We start from the raw sequence: 19,898 nt of genomic DNA on the forward strand, positions 1-19,898 counted from the left end.
TCACCTACTACTTGGGCTAGGGTTGTGGCTCAGTGGTAGAGCACTCGCTTAGCATGTGTCAGGTACTGGGTTTGATGCTTAGTGCCACATAAAAATAAATAAAATTATTGTATCCATCTAGAACTAAAGATATTTTGTTTTTAAAAAATGGGCAAGCAAATGTGGCTGGGGATGTGGCTCAAGCGGTAGCACGCTCGCCTGGCATGCGTGCGGCCCGGGTTTGATCCTCAGCACCACATACAAACAAAGATGTTGTGTCTGCCAAAAACTAAAGAAAATAAATAAATATTAAAAAATGGGCAAGCCTTGGGGATGTGTTTTAGTGGTAGAGTGTTTAAAAACCTAGCATGTGGGAGCCTTGGGTTCCATCCCCAGCACCACAGAAAAGTGAAGTAGGGCAGGGTAAGGCGGGGGACTTAAAGAGTAGTGTTTTAATTTGGGGGAAATTTCTAATAGAATCAAGAGTTTTTAAATTGTACATGAAGGCTGATCCTCAATTATGTAAATAAATACAAATATATACACACACACACACACACACACACACACACACACATATGTAGTGTATATAGTTCATATATAGGAAAATATAAAAAGAAAATGCATCCAGTGTTAATAACAGTGGTTAATCTTTGTTTTGTTTCTTTTTTTGTTTGTTTGTTTGATTAGTTACACATGACAGTACAATAACCTTGACATATCACACATTTGAATTAGATGGGATATAATATCTCATTTTTCTGAGTATACAGGTTGCAGAATCACATTGGTCATGCAGTCACATATATACACACAGCAATAATGATAATGTCTGTTTCATTCTACTATCCTTCCTATCTCCCCAACCCCTCCCCTCCCTTCCCATCACTTCTCTCTACCTAATCTAGGGTAATGCTGTTCTTTTTTTTTTCCTCATATCTTCATGTTTTCTCACATCATTCATGTTTTGTTTCTTTTTAACATTTGTCTATATTTTTACAATGAACATTATACTTGAAAAACAAAAGGTAGGTTGTTTTTAAGAGGTGATGATGATGCTTTTTTTAAATATATTTTTTAGTTATACCTGGACACACAATATCTTTATTTTGTTTTATTTTTTTATGTGGTGCTGAGACTCAAACCCAGTGCCTCACATGGGCGAGGCAAGCGCTCTGCCAATGAGCCCCAGCCCCAGCTATAAAAGGTACTCATAAAAGGTATTCATGATAGCAGAATTTTTGAGGTACTGAATTAACTATCAGTCATCTCTTGAACATATTTATCTGTTTCCTTTTGTCAAAAGAAGGCTTTTTGCCCAATTTAGATTCTAGGGAGCTGGGTTTGTTTTTCCCTCCTTAGGGGATTATTAGTATTATTGAGTTGGAGAGTTTCAGCAACTCCCTCACCCAAAGCACTGGTTACCAGAGACCTTGTCACTTTAGTATTTCTGTTCCCAGGTGACAGTCTCTCTGGGTTGATGGGGAGGGTCCTTGCCTTAGAGAACATAAAGCATGCAGGGTTGTGGACGTATGGGGAGGTGTGCACACCTAACTGTGGCCCACTGTCCTCAGTTCTCCGGCTCCTGCCACTTGCCTCATCCCCATTCTCACTCCTCTTAAAGCATGCCTTCACCCTTGACTCTTCACCCTGCATCCCTTTTCCTGATCTTGAAATGATCCCTTCAGCTTTAAGAAGTGGGCCTAGTGTCCTGACCAGGCCAGGGACAGTGGATGGACAGGGCATCACCATATATCATGAAAACACTGTAGAAGGGGAAGAGAGCAGAGAGAGCAACTGACTCAGGGAGGACTTCCTGGAGGAGGTGGCAACTGAAGATAAATAGGAGAAGAGAGGGAGGCCACCCCAGGGAGAGGAACAGCCTGTGCAAGGCAAGCGGGCATGATCCACTCCTTGTTGAGTCTGGAGTCCGCCACACAATGCTTGGGATATAATAACTGCTTAATAAATGTGTACCTGAGTGTGGTCAATGGTGTTGCAGAAAGAAGACATTAGAACTGCAAAGGGCCTCCCCTGCTTGCAATCCAAGCTTGGATTTAGGAGTTTTTCTGTTAGGCAGAAGGGGGCAGTAGAGGAAAAGGCCAGAAGCAGGAGCTTATGACAGTAGGAGGTGAGACCCAGGCAGGAGGCTGCTTCCTAAACCTTGAGGAACCCACAGGTGAATGCCCTTCCAGAAAGCCACTCTCACAGGTAATTTCTGCAGCTGATGATAGGATCTGGAGCCCACTTTGGGTAGAATTAGTAAAGTTTTCACCATTTCTTCTAAGAATCCTGGAAGGAAATTTAGCAAGCAGCTAATCCTGATTCTGATAGTTGGAGAAGGTTCTGGGTGGGCACCCTTCCTGACGTGAAGTCCTGCAGCAGAGGAAGGATGAGGTCCCAAGATGTCCTGCTACATGCACCCTTCTGCCTCCAGTCCAGTCAGGGTCCCCAGCACCTACAAGCAGAGCTGGCTGTGTCTCTGAGCAATGCCCCCTCCCCTCTCTCCAGACCGAGGTCTATTTTGAAACAGGTGAAGAAGGAAAAGAAGTTCACACCACCTTCTTCCCCTCCAAAGTGAAAATTATTCATGGTTTAAAAAAAATAACAAAACTCAGAGGGTTGTGAGCAGGAAGAACTGTGAATCCTGCCCCATTTCCTGACAAGATAGATGCTGAAGTCAAGACCTATGGATGAAATACAGAAATGCACGCTCTTCGACACTAGTCCAAAGCCACTCCATACTGACACAAGAAGAACCACCACATGCCAGCCACGCCCGGCACTGGCACAAACATTTTCTTATTAAATTCCTGCAGTATGACCTCTGCAAAGTAAGGAACTATAATCCTCCCTTTCCAGACAAGGAAACTGAGGCTTAGAGAAGCTAACTTGTCCAGAACCCCAGGGTTTAAAGAGTAGCAGACTTTGGTGCATTGCTCAGCTGTTTTGAATTCTAAAACCCATAACCTTTCATTAAACTTACATATGATATTTAAACCATATATATTCATTTACTGTGGCTGTTGGGCTGCCCTAAGCTATCTGCAACAGGATGGCTAAAACAACAGAAATTTATTCTTTCACAGTTCTGGGGCCAGAAGGCTGAAATGCAAATATTGGCAGGACTGTGCTACTTGCAGAGGTTCTCAGGAGATTCTTTTCCTGGCTCCTCCAGCTTCTGGTGGCTTCCAAACTTCAATCTCTGCCCCCACTCCTCACTACCCTCTTTTTATGTTAAGTCTATCTCTGATCCTTCTTTTCTAAGGATACATGTGATTGCATTTAGGTTCTTCTCCTCAACAACCCAGGATAATTTCCCATTGCCAGATCCTCAATCAGATCTCCAAAGACCCTTTTCCAATTAGGGTGACATTTACAGACCCTGGGGTTTAGGACATGGGTATCGTTAGGAGGTGACATTTTTCAGTCTGCTGCTGCACCATCTTTGCCCATTCCTTAATTGATTCCTTCGCAGGTGTGTGTGTGTGTGTGTGTGTGTGTGTGTGTGTGTGTGTGTAGTGGGCATTGAGAGAACTAGAGAGATCAAAAGAGAAACAGGCAGTCTTCATTCTCAGGGAACTCATGCCACTCATGAAACCTTTCATACCTTTTCCCAGATGCATTTGTGTTAGGGATAGAGGTGTGCAGGCATTGTTCTGATGATACATATATTAACTCAGGCCACAGCCCTACCCCCACAGCGTCCACGTTCTTCTTCTCCACTGTAGAAGCACAGGGGAGACAGGCAGGCCAGGGGTGAGGGAGGGCATGGTCAGGGACTGCTTTCCGTAGAAGGTGCCACCTCCTCAGAATCTAGAAGGACAGGAATTGGCCAGAGGAATGGAAAGGGGGAGGGGACAGGGAAAACCCCCACCCCACCCAAACCTCAGGCAAAGGGGAGCTAAACTGATTCTTGATGGGTCAAGACTATCCCTGCCAGCACAGGCTGTGGGAGCCACTGAGGTGTTCTAGTGGGGTGGGGACACGGCCAAATCTATTTCTTCCTGAATCCCAGCTGCCCTGTCCATGTGTATTTCCCAGCGTAGTCCCAGCCTGCTGAGGCTGCTGCAGCTTTGGAAATCACCTGGAGAATCAGAGATCACCTGGAACTCAAGGGAGACAGAAGGGAGGTGCTCAGCCATCTTGCTCATTCCTTTACCAAGAGACCTCTTGCTTTCCTGGGGCAACACCTCCACTCCGGGTTCCCAGTTCTGCAGTGAGGCCCCAACACAGAGCTACATTTTGAACTCTTAGATCAAGATATTGGAAGCTCTGGGGTCCTGGTCCCAGATCCACCTGTAAGAATCCAAGAACCTTAGAAATGGAAGCATCTTGGAGGGGCTTTTGTGTTGGCACTCAGCAGGCTTTTCTGGGATTCTAGAGCCATGACCTCACTGTAGATCACACGTGTTATTACTGCAAGTATCAAGTTTGGCAAGGAGAGGGGCTGTGACTTCTCCTTTTTTTTCTGTTCCCCAGCATGCCCAATACAACACAGGTACTCAATAAAAGGAATGTGGCAAACCCAGAGATGTCCTGTCCCCGGCTTTTGGGGGATTTGTTCCCAGAGTTCTGAGAGTAATTTCTGAAGCTCCCACTAGGGGGAGCCCCAGCTTCTTCCCATCTCCTTTCTGTGCTGAGCACCTTGGGTAAGAAAATAAGTGAGAGCTGACCTTGGAATGACTATTAGGGTTAACAGGGCAGGCAGTGGTCCCAGCTCCCACTCCCACCTTCCTGCCAAGGGCCTGGATGGATCTCCTGCACTTGGCCTCTTTGCCTTCCCCCTTGTCCTCCTTTACTTCCTCCTGCTGTTCACAGGGCAAGTAATGCACTCCCTCTCATTTTCAGTAGTCCAGTAAGAGTGATATTACGGGGGCTGAGGATGTGGCTCAAGCGGTAGCGCGCTCGCCTGGTATGCGTGCGACCCGGGTTCGATCCTCAGCACCACATACCAACAAAGATGTTGTGTCTGCTGAAATATTAAAAATTCTCTCTCTCTCTCCTCTTTCACTCTCTCTTTAAAAAAAAAAAAAAGAAAGAGTGATATTACTAACCCCATTATATACATAAGGAAACTGAGACTCAAAAATGTTGGTATCCTGGGATGGGGTTGTAGCTCATTGGCAAAGCATTTGCCTCGCACATTTGAGGTACTGGGTTTGATCCTCAGCACCACATAAAAATAAGTGAAATAAAGGTACTGTTTCCATTTACAACAACAAAAAATTCAAAAAATTGTTGGTCTCTTGCTGAGAGGGATATCCAGCTAGCCGTGAAATAAATGCAGAATATATTTCAAGGTTGAGCAGGACAACTGCAAAGGAGGAAACTTGGGTTCAGAGGGAGGCCACTGCAATTCCTGTCTGGGTCACTACATTGCTCTCAGCTCCAGCAGGTGACAGGTCCAACTCATCTTCTCTGGGCAGGGACTTCTTCTGGGTCCACTCTTGATTGGAGATCAGGGACATAAAGTGATTAAGACATACTTTACCCTGGAGGGTTTCCCAGCATATTGGGGAAGATAGAAGAAGAGAAATACAAAACTAAGTGGACATCTGGAAGAAGGGCCTAGAACTCAGACTAGAAGACAAGATGGGGTGCCAGGGAAAGATTCCTGGAGGAGGAACCCTGTCTGCTAAACTGGCAATCTTAAGGGGGACTGAGTTCAGCCAAAGCCTGTACTTGTGCTGAGGGCAACCATTACCACAAGGGCTTCTAATGCTGAGCAAGGAGTTAGAGCCAGGAGAGTGTAGGGGAGCCGGCATATGAGTCAGAATGAGGAGCTGAGGCAGAAGTGTAGCTCAGGCTGGAGATTCTGTCCTGGGTTCTGAGGTTGAGGTGGATAGGACTGCCAGGAAGTGAGAGTGTGAAAAACGGGGGTGGGGAAGGGGAGCTACAACATCTCCAAAGCTTCATGTATCCCTGGCCCCTGAGGAAGGGAAGCCTAATGGGGGGCCTCGTATTTTCTTCCCCCTGCCTGTGCCTGGTCCTCGCTACCTCCCCCACCGCATTCCAAGTCCCCTCTTCCAAACTGAGCCAGTTCCTCTTTACACCTTCCCCTCACTCTGAGCAGGCTCCACAAATGCTGTTGGAGAAGACTTTGTGGCCCTCAGACCATAGAGGGTTGTCTGGAGACTGTTCTTTGGAAGAATGGAGTCTAGATGCTTCCAGATCTGGCTATGAATCCCGGCCCCGCCTCTCACAAGCTGTGTGCCTTAGGTTAAACAGTCCATCCTCTCTGAACCTCAGCTTCCTCAGAATAGAATCAACCGCACCTGGAACATACTGAGCTCTGTAAATAACAGGTGCTAACAAAAGGCACACACAGTAAGCAGGGATGGGTTGACCACGGGGTAGAGGGGCCAAGAACTTAGGGCTGATGGATGAGGGGTTGCTGGACCCGGCACGGGTGGTCGCGGGACTCCGGTCTCAGAACCCTGATTTCTTCCAGGAGGGGCGGGGCCTGGGGGCAGCTCTGAATTTCAGAACATTCGCTGCGCCCCTTGGCGGCGCGGCAAGCCACCCTCCGGGGTCTCCAGGGGAAGAGGCGGTTACGCCGAGGGAAACTGAGTCCGTAAAGCAGGCGGCTGCCGGCAGCGCGCCCCGCTGCCTGTGGGCGAGTGCTGCCCCACTCCCGAGGCCGCGCGCGGCTCCTTTTGTCTGCCGCGTCCCCGCCGCCGCCGCCGCCGCCAGCCTCGGGCTCGCGCGCGGCCCCCGCCCCTCTCCTGCCCCCTCCCCTCCCCCCACCCGAGCGGCGGGGCTGCGGCGCCGCAGCTGACTCCAGCGGCCGCCGCCGGGCGGAGGCTGCGCGTCGCAGACCCAGGCGGGCGGCGGGGCGGCGGCCCAGGACGCGCGGCGATGGCGGCGCAGGGCGGGCTGCGGCGGGCGCGGCGCGCGGCGCGGGGCTCGGGCTAGCTGCGGGGCCCGCCCGGATGGCAGGCGGCGCGGGCTGGGCGGGCGCCCCCGCGGCTCTGCTGCGCTCCGTGCGCCGCCTGCGCGAGGTGTTTGAGGTGTGCGGCCGCGACCCCGACGGCTTCCTGCGCGTGGAGCGCGTCGCGGCGCTCGGACTGCGCTTCGGCCAGGGTGAGGAGGTAAGGCGGCCGCGCCCGGCCGGTCCTCGGCGCCACTGTCCCTGAACCCGCTGCCCTCGCGAGCCCGGCTTCGGTGCCCTCCGCGTCGCCCCTCCCCCAGCTTACCGGCCGTGTCACCCACGCCTGGGACCAGTCTCCGCACTCCACAAGCCCAAGGCGGTGGCTTGCTTCGCGAGAGGAATCCTACCTGTGCCAACCCCATACCCTCTGCTAGGGTCAGGGACCGCGGGCCCGGGGTCACCCCTGCCCAGTCGGACCCTTGCTTTCCACCCTCAGCCCCGGGCTGCTGGCGTAAGCGTCAGGCTCAGTGCGGGTTCCTCTGAGCAATCTTTGAACCCGGTGGGTTCTTGGGGATGGGAGCTGTCAAAATGTGGCCTTGGAACCCCCATCCTCTGAAGACCAAGTTGCGGTGGAGGTTGGGGGGGCACTCTGTGCACCCTGCTGGGCCTTGCCCAAGGGACAAGCAGGGGCACTTAGCCTTGACTGCAGCCCCTGCCACAAACACAGGAGGAGGGTCTGTTTGGGGCCATCCTGGATTCTCGCCCAGTGCCTGGTGACCTCCCATGCAGGCCTGGCTGGCAGCTGACTGTGTTGGCTGCGACAGGCCAGCAGAGCCAAGCCTGGGAATTGATAACTGAGCAGCGTGTTTTCCCGTGGTGTGGCCACATTCATGGTGGAAAGCAGGAGTTGTGTGGATTGTTAGCATGGCTGGAATCTCAGGTTTATGCTGCCAGTGTAATATCAATAAATGCCAGAGGCTAGTACCTCTCACCACGGTCAGCACAGGGACTGTGTTTTGGGGAGGAGTACAAGCCACTCACCTGACTGGAGAGCATTCCTCACCCTTAATCTCCTTCCCACTGAGCAATGGTCAAGGTTCTCTCACGGGGACAAAAGACCTGAGCAGTGGATTTCCAAGGCCACCCAAGACCTCAGGCCTTACATAGGGAGCCTGGTGTCATGGGTCTTTAGTGGGCACTAGCTGGAATTCTGTTCCCAGGACAGGAAAGGCCTGGCATCTTGGAACATGGGTGGTGCTGGGTGATGACCAGTGGACTCATGTCTCCTTGCCTGACAAGTGGGAGGTGATGATGATCCCCCCTGGGTACCTGGGCAGGGGCCAGGACCTGGGAATCCCTGAGAGTAGCAGGTGGAAGAGAGTGAGGTAGGTGTCAGGTTTGAGGACTCAGGTCCCTATCCCAGGGTGCTCATGCTATGGTTCCTATTGGAGCCTGTCCTCCGCCTCTCCTGGCTTTGCTCAGGGGCATTGCTTGCCACCACCAAGGTCCTTCTTCCCCCAAAGCCAGCAAAACCTCCCCTTTGCCAGTGGCTCCCATCTGAGGTAGGCTGAGCGGTCCCCTAGCACCTAGGACACTGGCTGCAGGTGAGAGAAATCACCCAGCTCTGGCTGAAACAGGAGATTCCAGAACCATAGAGCCTCAGTCCTGGAATGGCCTCCCAGAAACCTCTGGCAGGAGGCCGCTGGCCTCAACCACATGCTCCAAGTCTCACAACCTTACCCTCAAGCTGGACAGCTCCTATTTTAGAGACTTCTACATTCCAGATACAAACCTGCTTGTCACTTAGTCATCTGGTTCTGCACAGGGGCTCATGTGGATTTCTCTTCTATGTGGCAGCCTTTAAATATTTTAATACAGCACTGCTGCCGTTTCCCTCCTCCCATCTTGCCAGTTTAATGTCAAATAACCCTTGTCCAGAAGTTACTTTCTTACTGCCCAGAAGAGGCCAAAACCTCTGGCTTCTGGCCCTGGAGTTGCCATTGACTAATCATGTGACTTTCTCTAGCAGTTATGTGAAGGGCCTGGACCAGGAGACCCCGTCACATCACTGGCAGCTCAGGGGGGGGGGGGCTGCCTATTCAGTAGTGTCCATGTTCTTCATTCATGATAAGTTTCTGGCCTCTGAAATCTTCAAGGATCTCTTTTAGAAACCTCCGCCATGGATCCTTCATGGGGAGGGACAGTGATTTGTTTCCCTTATTAAACCATAACCATTTATTATTACAGAAGTGGTATATATGTAGTACAGCAAATTGGAAATACAGACAATCAGAAATAAAAGTATCATGTTCCTATCTCCCAAGGAGCCTTGGGTGATCTTTTTGGTCACATTCTTTTAGAGCTGTTTCCATGCTTATATGTAGATTTTCTCCATGAAATGAGATCATACCCTGTACAGTATTTTGTAACCTAATTTCTTTCTAATAAATGATTATCACCTTTCTGCTTCAATAAATTTTTGGTACATTTTGTACAGATACCTTTTCCAGATTTCTCATTTGATCTGAAAATGTCCACTTTTTAGGCTGATTTGTTTAAGACCATTTTCTCTCCAGGACTGTGTAGTGCATCTGGCTATCCACTGCCCCTCTCCCTCATAACTCTGACTTGCTGAAGAGATCAGGCCTGTTTGTGTCATTAATTTCTTTTTTAAAAAAATATTTTAGAGAGAGAGAATTTTTTAATATTTATTTTTTAGTTTTCGGCAGACACAACATCTTTGTTTGTATGTGGTGCTGAGGATCGAACCCGGGCGGCATGCATGCCAGGCGAGCGCGCTACCGCTTGAGCCACATCCCCAGCCCCTGTGTCATTAGTTTCTTGAATCTAAGCTTGTTACTTGATCCTTATTCTGATTAAATTTTATCTTGTTCATTTCATCACGTTGTGTCACTGAGAGAGACTTTGACATCCGATCTCTGTCACTCTCAGATACTGCCTGTAGCTGGAGAAGCAGATGCTCTTGTGTGTGGATATCCACAAGGCTGATTAAGAACACAGGGCAGGACCACGGACAGGGCCCGAGGCACTGTAGGGACACTTCTATTCACAGAGGGAGACGGCGTTTTGCATCCCACTTCACTACACATCAGATTCGCAGATGCAGTGTCCATCAGAAGCATAATTTTCCCCCACAAGCAGAGCTCCTTCAAAATTGCTGTGTACTCCAACAGTTGGTATTTCATTTGTTAAAAAAAAAAAATCAAACAGCAACATTGATTTCCCAGCCCATGGATGCCCCAGAGTGGGTAGTTATCACTCATTAGATATGGGGTTCAATGTCTGCATTTTACCAGCTGCCCCCAGAATAACAAGGATACCAGGATCAAATGCTTTGCAAAAATTACAACATAACTAGGTTTCAGAGTATGAAATAAAATGTCCATGAGGCCATACAAGATTAGATAAATGCATAATTAAATGAATGAATATATAATAAGAAAATCTCCCATACAGTAGAAATCCAAATAATTTATGTAGCTAATTCTCCCATCAAGGAGGTGAAGTGAAACTCTGTACAGCTTTAAATAAGAAATGTACAGTGACTTTCTTCTAAAGAATGCAGTATAGGAAAAAGGGGAAAGAGCAGCTTCACAGTGAAGGAACCTGATGAACAGTCCAAGAATGTGATCAAGGTCAACATCAGAAGTGATAAGTCATATAGATGGTATGTGCCCTTAATATGACGTAATAAGAATGACACTTTACCTCTGTGGTTTCCCTTCCCAAACCCATAGCCCCAGAGTAATCATGAAAAAATATCAGACAAATACCAGCTCAGGGGCATCCTACCAAATACCTGATAGGTTCCCCTCAGAATGGTCAAGGTCATTGAGGATAAGGGAAGTCTGAGAAACTATCACAGCCAAGTAAAACCTAAGGAGTCATGAGGACTAAACGTAAAGTGGTATTCTGGATGGGATCCTGGAAGAAGAACAGAACGTTTGGTTAAAAACTAAGAGTCTGAAAAAAGTACGGGCTTCAGTTGATAATGTTGTATGTGTATTGGGTTGGTCTGTGATAATCCCCTGATTTATTGACCTAGGACTCATAGCAGAAAAGAGAAGACAATATAATTTTTAAAAATGTTTTTCAGACTGACTTTAAAAAAAAATAGCTTTATTTTATTCTTTTATTTTTATGTGGTGCTGAGGATTGAACCCAGGGACTCACATATGCTAGGCAAGTGCACTACCGCTGAGCCACAACTCCAGCCTCAAGACAATTAAATTTGTTGAAAACTTTGCTCTTAAGGAATGCAAAGATTGGAAGAGCAGGGAGGATTGCATTGTTCTGACCCTGATGGTGTACAGCACACAGAAAGAGAGACAGGAAAAGTACATAAAGTGATGGCTGTGCCCCGAGCCCACATTAACTTCTGATTCATTGCTATTTTTCTAGCTTTTCTAGACCTTTGCTTACTCCTCCATGAAGTGGGGTTGATAATAATCTCCATGCTATAGGATTTGGGGGAGGCTTGAATGAGTTAATACGTGTAAAGAGTCTCATGTAAGATGGGCGCCATGATGCATACCTATAATCCCATTAACTCAGGAGGCTGAGGCAGGAGGATTGCAAGTTTGAGGCCAGCTCAGCAACTTTGCAAGAGCCTCAGCAATTTAGTGAGACCCTGTCTCAAAAAATAAAAAGGACTGGGGGTGTAGCTCAGTGGTAAAGCACCCCCGGGTTTAATCCCCAGTACCAGATAGATAGATAACTAGCCAGCTATAATCCAGTATCTACACAAACAAGAAACATAGAATTGTATCTGCTGCTCTTATTATTATTATTTTCTAAAAAGTTGCAGATATGTTCAATAGGCTGTTCTAGGCTGGGGATTTGTTGGGGATTAAGGTCAAGAACTAAGACCTGTCTCTGATGTTCTCAGCCTCTCCTCCTTGTCCACCTCTGATCTTTCAGCTCCTCTTCTATCCCTTCAGTGGTCAGAGAATGGAAGGCATTAAAGCAGGCAGAGAGGACTGGGGGTGCAGCTTAGTGGTAGAGCATATGCTCAGCATGCACACTAGGTCCTAGGGTCAACGCCCGGGGGGACGGGAGGGAAAGCAGTCGGAGATATCTTGTACTACATTTCCCTTTTATATATTCGTCTCTCTTTTCCAACTTGAAGACCATCCTTCATACTAAAAAAAAAAATGGAAACAAAAGTAATGAATAGGTCTCTGCTATTCATTAACCCAGCACCTTCTCCTCTGGGCTCTGGGCTTGTCCTTTGGGGGAAGTAACTGAACTTTATCTAACCTGGGACTAGCCTGTAATTTCCCTCTTCTTTGTAGCTGCCCCTGGATATAGCCAGAAGAAACAGAGCTACTTGCCTCCTTGTTCTTATTGAGAGGAGGTCAAGTAATGGTCCTGATTGGGTTCCCTTAGACCCCATGTCACCTCTGGTCTAGTGACTGCCGCAAGAAAATGCTGGCCACTTGGTATAAGTGTAGGTATCGAAGCTACTGCAATGAGCTGACACTAGTCAGGAGCCCACCCTGGGGCCTTCAGAGATGTGCAGGCTTCCAGGAGCAGGGGAACCCAGAACTACAACTGTTTCAGCTCATAAGGAGAAGAGATTAGAATGTTGGGGAAGAAAGAGCTGTGGCCCCCACATCTGTGACCAGAAGAAAAGCTGTGTGTGTGTGTGGGGGGGGGAACAGAGGCCAGACCAGCTTGTCCCTGTAGGCAGCAGGAAGACCCAGGTAGCCAATATCAAGTGTGTGTTCAGAACGGAAGCTGGGTCGGGGCAAGCCTGGAGATGAGACTTCTCAGGAGGCTGTGATACGTGACAAGAGAGCAAGAGGATCATGTCAGACTCTAGATGCAGCCTGAATCCATATGGCAAAACCTTGCTGAATGACAGTGTCATTCCCAAGACACTGGGGATCTAGAGGAGAAGGAAGCACCATGGTTGTGGAAAGCCTGCCAGGGCATAAGCATGGTCCCCTGTGCTCAGGGACATGTGTCCCTGTGCTGGGGAGGATCAGACCTTCTAAGCAGCAAAAGGTGCCCTCAGAGGGGGTCAGTAGGGAGAGAACCTTGAAGTGTTAAAGCATCCAAAGCTCCCCTTGGTGTGTTTGGCCTGGGAGGAAAACTTTTCCACTTGTACCTGTAGGTGCTGAAGGGCTCAGGGTCACCAGGCTGGGCAGGGTCACAGCAGGACCTGGAACTTCCTCCAGCACCAGAATGGAAACCAAAGAGGCAAAGAAGGAGAAAGGAGATGGGGCCGAGGAGGGAGGGCAGAGGGAGAGCCTTGAATCGGGAAAGAGGTGGCCGGATGATTCCTTCAGGCTGCTCAGACTGGTGGCCCCGGAGTGGGCAACTCTGGAACCTGGGGGTGAGAAGCTGTTCCTTCTTCCTCAGGTCAGAGTTCCACCATCCAGAGAAGTTCTATGCTGGTCAACACTGCCTTGGAGGGAAGTGCAGATATGGGGCAGCCATGAGGGCCTGGGGACACCAGACTCCTGGACACAGCCCCACACAGGTGCTGGGCCAGTGAGGCTTGATGCAAACTGGAACACTGGTGTCCCCAGTCTATTTCGGGAGGTTTGACCAGAGCGGGGTTCTGCTTTGGTCCTGGAGTAAGTGTTTGGGGCCCCTCCTCTCCTGTTCTGAGCGGTCCCTCCAGGTTGGGTGCAGAAGGGAGCTCAACAGCCAGCTGAGATTGAAGAGCTGAGCAGAGCAGATCCCAGCAAGATGGAGGGGAAATGGCTTGGGAACAATGTGTGTCATGCCTGGGTTAGCTGCTGTCTTCCCCCACCCCAAAATTATTGAGTGAATTACCCCCATATTTTACTATTACCCTTAACACAGATTTCAAGGTTAATTTTTTTAACTTTCTACACTTCCTGTCTAGCTACCGTGTGCCAGCACTGTTCCAGCCACTGGGAAAGAGCTGGACCTGGAGCTTACATTCTGATGAGAGTGAGGAAGAGCAGCTAAAAAGAGACTATCAAAATAAAAAACATCTGTAGGAAGCGCTAGAAAGAGACATAAAGGACTAAACAAAAACTGACACCCTTAAGATGATTTCACCCATGGACATATAGTTGGAGCCGGAATGAAACGGGGACTGCACCTTTCAGATGTCTGGCACAGCATGGTCCGGGCAGAGGAAGGAGCTGGCATGACAGGGAGAGGCCGGGTTGGGAAGAAGGCAGGGGTTGGGTGGGCAGCTTGTGGGGTCCTCCCTGAGCAGCTTTGGCTTTTACTATGAGGTGGAGCCCTGGGAGAGTTCTGAGCAGAGTGGAAAGTCAAACTGACTGAAGTTTGAACAGGACCATTCTGGCCACTGCAAGAGGGGTGGGGAGAGTAGAGACTGTGAGGAGAGGGGCAGGGCAATGGGGGGACTGTGAGGAGACAGTCAGGTGGTGTGGAACAGGGGAGTGGTGGATTTTGAAAACAGCCGAATGGAAGAGGGTTGTGGGAGGCGAGAATCTGGAGGTAGGCTGCTACTTGCTCTATGGGGAAAATGGAGGAGGGCTGGCGTGAGGAGCCAGGATTTCTACCTGAGACCCCGCCGGACCTAAAGTGCAGAGGTGGAGCCAGGGGTGGATTGATAAGTCCAAGGCAGGTGCCTGAGCCAAGCTTCTCCTGGCAGACACTTGGTCCTCTCTCCCTTTTCTTCTGCCCCACTGGCCCTTAGGTCTCACTGCCCGCAACTGAGAAGTTTGCATGAGGGAGAAGCCCAGCACTTGAATCAGGTGTGATTTAGTGCCCTTTAAAAACCAAGCACACCAGGTGCAGGGGTGTACACTAGTGCAACAGCTTTGGAGGCTGAGGCAGGAGGATTGCAAGTTTGAGGCCATCCTCAGCAATTTAGCAACATCCTGTCTCAAAAAGTAAAAAAAGAATTAGGATGTAGGTCAGTGGCAGAATGCCTTTGAGTTCAATCCCCAGTATAAAAAAAAAAAAATCAGGGTACAAGGCTCTATTAGGTTGCCTTGGGCATCTTTTCTTGGAGCACATAGCCACGTCTTGCCCTCATGTCGCATCCTCTTCTTTCTGGGATGCCAGTTGCCCACCTGCCAGCCTCTCTGGTTGAGAGCTGCCCCTTGCATGCTCTCTACGTAGACAAGAACCAGGCTGACTCCAGCAGATCTTGTTTTCAGCCATCCCTACCCTGCTATTGAACTTGGGGTTCTTAGTACCCTTCTTCCCCTCACTAGCCCTCCATCCCCAGCATCTTCTGATCCCTGGAGACCCCTCAGGACCACCAGTTCCTTGCAGTCTGTCATCCTTAGGGACATTGCTAAGGATCTAATGCCCATAGCTTCTGTGCTCCTGAGAAAGGAGTGCAGAACAACCCAGAACCCAAAAGTTTATAAACCAGTGATCCAAGAGGGAAGCAGACTCCATGTGGCCAGAACCCAAACTGTAGGATCTCTTGTCTTGTCATTAGACACAAGGCTTTGAGTCCAACCCACATCTCATTTGCTCATGGCTTACAGAAAGGAAAAAAAAAAAAAAAACTGATGGGAATGGTGGTACATACCTGTAATCCCAGCAACTTGGGAGGCTGAGACAGGAAGATTGTGAGTTCAAAGCCAGCTTCAGCAAATTAGTGAGGCCCTAAAAAACTTAGCAAGACCCTGTCTCAAAAAATAAAAAGGGCTGGGGGTGTTGCTCAGTGGTTAAGCATTCTGGATTCGATTCCTAGTACCAAAAACAAGAAAACAACCTCCGAAAAGATTGCCAGCTTCCTCCAAAAGCATTTACTAATTGAACATGGGTATATAGTGAGCATGTTACCATTGAAGGTCCCAGTCTAAGATCTGCACCTGGACAAGGTAGACAGAGAGCTTATTTTCACCAAATCAAGACCAAAGGGGAGTAGAGGTCACCAAATGGGACTTTCCGTTCGGTGCTTGTATTATTCAGTGCTTGCACCATTCCCAAGACAACCCCATTCTGCACTGACCAGGCTCTGGTGGAGTTCTCTTTTATATAGTGAGCTGAGGTCTGTCTCTTAGTGCCCCATCTGCACATCCTGCCCTCTACCCACCCAGCTGACCATCTACCTGCCTACTCCCAGTGCATCCGTTTATACAACCACTTATCCATCCATCTACCCACTTGTTATCCTCTCCAGCCATAGATCCAGCCATCTACCTGTTGATCAATCCAGCCACCCAGCCACCTCCCCACCCACCCATCCATTGACACTCTTGTCTTCCACTTGTTCCCATCTTCATGTTCACCCACCCTTCCACCAGCCTTCCATCTGTCCATTCTTCCAGTGGCCATCTGACCATCACTTACTGCTTTCCATGCATGAGGCCTAAGCACAGACTTAAGAACAGGTCTGGCCTTTTCAAGGGGGGACAAGTGGCTCAATGTGGGGAAGGCACATGAAAGGCAGGAAGGTGAGAACTCAGGCTGGAACAAGGGCCAGATGGTGACCTTCGGGAGGCGTCAGGAGCTAGAACTGTCTGGCTCAGACGAATTTTGGAAGGACAGCAGCACTCCAGTACAAGCCTGCCCTATTTTTATGATTTCTCACTTCCCATGCAAGCCATGGGTTCTGCCAAGGACTGAGGCCTTCCTGAAAGAGTGAGAAGCCGGGTTATTTTTGAAGGTGCTTATTATGATGGCTGGACCTCGGTTTGCTTGTCTAGAAAATGGAGGTCATTAACCCTTATTTGAGGGAATGTTTAGAGGACTGGAGATAAGAATCCCTGAGAGACCTAGCATGGTGCCTCCTGCATCGTTCCTGTAGGCCACCTGCCCCTGGACCGCAGGCATCCCTGCCTGCCCTCAGTCCTTTCCTCTGCCTGCTCCTTTCAGGCACAGGACTCCTCTGTGCAATGGCCAGAGTTCCTCCTAAAGCCACATAGGCAGAAAGGATAAGGGAAGCAAGGAGCCAGTCCTGCGGCTTGTTGGGCAGGATCCTCCAGGAAGTGGAAGAGCTAGGATTTGAGCACAGGCCTGTCTGGATTTTTTTTTTTTTTTTTTGGTAGATGGAAACAATACCTATATCCCATTTATTGATTTAATTATGCAGCGCTGAGGATTGAACCCAGTGCCTCACGTGGTAGGCAAGCGTTCTACCATTGAACTACAACCCGAGCCCGAGGCCTGTCTGGTTCTAAAGTTGCCTTCTAAGCTGCCTGCAAGTGGGGGTCCCAGGCTCTTAGGAGGTCAGGAGGGGAGAAGAATCTGCACAGCAGAGGCTTCATCTGGCTTTCTGGGCCTGGGATGGTCTGAGTTGGGGGCCAGGAGAGAGAAGAAGTAGGTTCCTGATCTGTAGGGCTGGGGAGAAAGGAAGTTGACCTCTGTGGATGGCGTCAGGGGCCAATAGGACCTGAGGTGAGAGGAGGGAGGCTGCCAGCTAATTGCACCCTGCAAGATGCATCTCTCCACTTCCTGTTCAGGTGGTGATTAAGTAGGCCCAGGAGGCACTAATTTCTCTGGCTGCTCAGATTTCCTACCAGACACCGCTGTAATCTGCAGGCCTGGACTGTGTGTGGCAGGGGCCTGGGCAGGCTGATTCTGTCTCCACTAGGTCAGTCCAGCGGCCCCGTGACCACATTCTCCAGCTCCTCCATCTTCCTTGGCCTGAAGTGCAGATTATTCCAGCCATAAAGGCCCTGAGGCCTCAGAGGGCCCTGACCCCCTCTTCCTCTCTGTCCCCTATCCCTCGCCACCTCCTTTTCCAACACCTCAGTTTAGCCCGTACTGGTTCTAACATGTAGAGCTGGGGGTTTTGGCATAAGCAACATCGGGTTTGAGACCCAGAAACACAACTTAACTTGCTCTGTGACTCTGAGAAGTTGCTTAACTTCTCTCTCAGTCTCCTCATTTATAAAGTGGGGATAATGTCAGTTATATGTGTTAAGCCCTTACCACGATGCCTGACATGCAAGTTAATATGACTGTGAGCACTAATTCTGGTTTTCTGAGTGAACTGTCCATTTCCACTCCCTCACAGACTTTTGTGAGCTCCTGTTCTGTGATATATTTGGGGCTGAAGGATGTACAGATGAATAAGATAGGATTTTTCTCCCAAGGGAGCGCCTTACTGTGGGGCAGGTGGACTACAATAGAAATCTTTTTTTAAATTTTATTTTTGTTGTCAAATAGTAATTGTATATATTGTACTATGTGATGCCTTGATACTTTTAGGTATTGTGGAATGAACACATTAGGCTAATTAATGTGTCCATCACATACTTCTTTCTTGGTGAGAACATTTAAAATCCACTCTTTCAGCAATTGTGAAGTAGACAATATATAATCACTAACTATAGTCACCTTGCTGGGTAATAGATCACCAGAACTTATTCCTCTTACTGGCACTTTGTAGCTTGGACCAACAAAACCCCTTCATGCCCCACTCCCAGCCTTTGCAAACCACCCTTCTCCTCTAGGGTAGAAATCTTGGCAGCACACCTGTGAGAAGCACAGGGCCGGAGTGCTTGGGGACAAAACAGGAGATCTATTCTGCTTGGATCACTCTGCTTCACCTTGGGAAAGCCTGTCCACAGGTGACGCTGGGGCTGAGTCTGGAGCAGGGCCCACAGGGCTGGAAGGGCAGGATGGGTATGCAAGAGGAGAGACCTAAGAGGCAGAGACCCCCTGGAGGAAGGGAAGGCAGGTGAGAAAGAGAGGGGCCGGCTTGGCAGGCAGAAGCCAGGTGGAGAGGGCTGGGCTGGATTTGATCCCTAAGGTGTGAAGGAGGTGAAGCAGAGGGTCCCTTGGATTTCAGAGGAGGCCATTTGTAAGTAGCCTGGAGCTAGAATGAGGAAGTGAGGAGGCTGAGGTGGGGGCCCTGTCCTGTTCAGAGGCAGGGAGCAGGGACTCTGAGGGTGGAGATAAGGGGAAGGGGCAATTCCTGGTGGTTCACAGAACTTCCCACGAGTTCCCTGTAATTCCTGCCTGGGTGACTGGGTGATGGGGCCTGAGCTTAGTACACGGTGACCGCTGGCTTTAAAACGTCTACACACATGCAGAGCCAACGAAACTAGGAGGCCTGACCTTATCCATAAATCCTTCCGAGGGCAACTGTGCTTCATTTTTAAACGAACTTCACGGTGTTACTGTTGATGTATAAATTTAAACTACTTTATAGGAAAAAAAGAGCTAACTAGCCCTGAACTGGATTTCTATAGTCTAAAACCCTGTCCTGACCTTGGCTATGACCTGCATATGATGATGATCAGCGAGTGTGAGCTGTTGACCCCTTTCCACCTGATGCCATTTCCTGTGCCCACACCCTAGCCACAGGATTGGTCCTCTCATAAGTCACCATCCGTGTCTACACATTTGCCTTGCAAATGTCTCGTCACTGAACCTGGCCTACGTGGCTAGGTCCATGGGCCAGCTGGTCAACCCAGGCTTCTCAATGACCTCTGCAGAGCAGGCAGAGTGGAGTCCCCACAGTGCTCTGCAGACAGTGACCTCCAGAAGGGCTGTCTGGAGCCAGGGTTGGGGACCCCACAGGGTGAGTCCTGGGTAGCCTGTGCCAGCCTGGACCTCCCTCAGTCCCACTGACTGTCCCTTGGGCTCTGCTTCCACCAGTGTGGGTGCTCGGCTGCCAGCCAGAGGACCAGCCTCTGTCTGCTATGGGTGTCCAGAGCTCCTGACCCCAAGTGGGCACAGCCAGGAGACACCTGCTGCCACTTCCTAGGCACTATGTGGGTGGGATCAAGGGCCTGTGGGTCCCCTCTTCTGGCCAGAGGCATTGGCATTTGGGCGTCTGGCCACCCTTTTCTGGTGCCATCTGGATGGTTCTTTGTCTCTCCTGCCTTCTCTGTCTCCTCCTCTCTTATAGCAAACCCTGCCCAAGGCATGCAGGTCCCTGTTTTTCCACATCCCCATGGACACTGAGTAGTATTTTCAGTTTGTTTCTGCCAGTTCAATAGGTGTGTAATGGTATCTCAGACTTGTTTAAATTTTCAGTTTGGATTACTAATGCAGCTTTGCATTGTTTTCATGTTGCTCCTTACTGTGCGAGTGTGTGGGCGTGTTGGGATTGAACTAGGACTTGGTGCATACTAAGCCTGTGCTATACCACTGAGCT

General features: G+C 49.5%; 1 protein-coding gene across 2 annotated transcripts in view; it reads left to right on the plus strand.

Moving 5' to 3' along the window:
• Positions 1-6,817: 6,817 nt before the first annotated feature.
• Positions 6,818-19,898, plus strand: part of RAB11FIP4 (RAB11 family interacting protein 4) — a 113,254-nt gene continuing 100,173 nt past the window's right edge. The window contains exon 1 of one of the 2 annotated variants that reach the window (XM_081271610.1): positions 6,818-7,073. In XM_081271610.1, the coding sequence (XP_081127736.1) occupies positions 6,915-7,073 (159 nt within the window). In that variant the 5' untranslated portion in view covers positions 6,818-6,914. The remainder of the gene's footprint in view (positions 7,074-19,898) is intronic. The other variant, XM_081271611.1, reaches the window with a different exon arrangement.

This window comes from Spermophilus citellus (assembly GCF_964194105.1).
Source record: "Spermophilus citellus genome assembly, chromosome: 17".
NCBI lineage: Eukaryota > Metazoa > Chordata > Mammalia > Rodentia > Sciuridae > Spermophilus > Spermophilus citellus.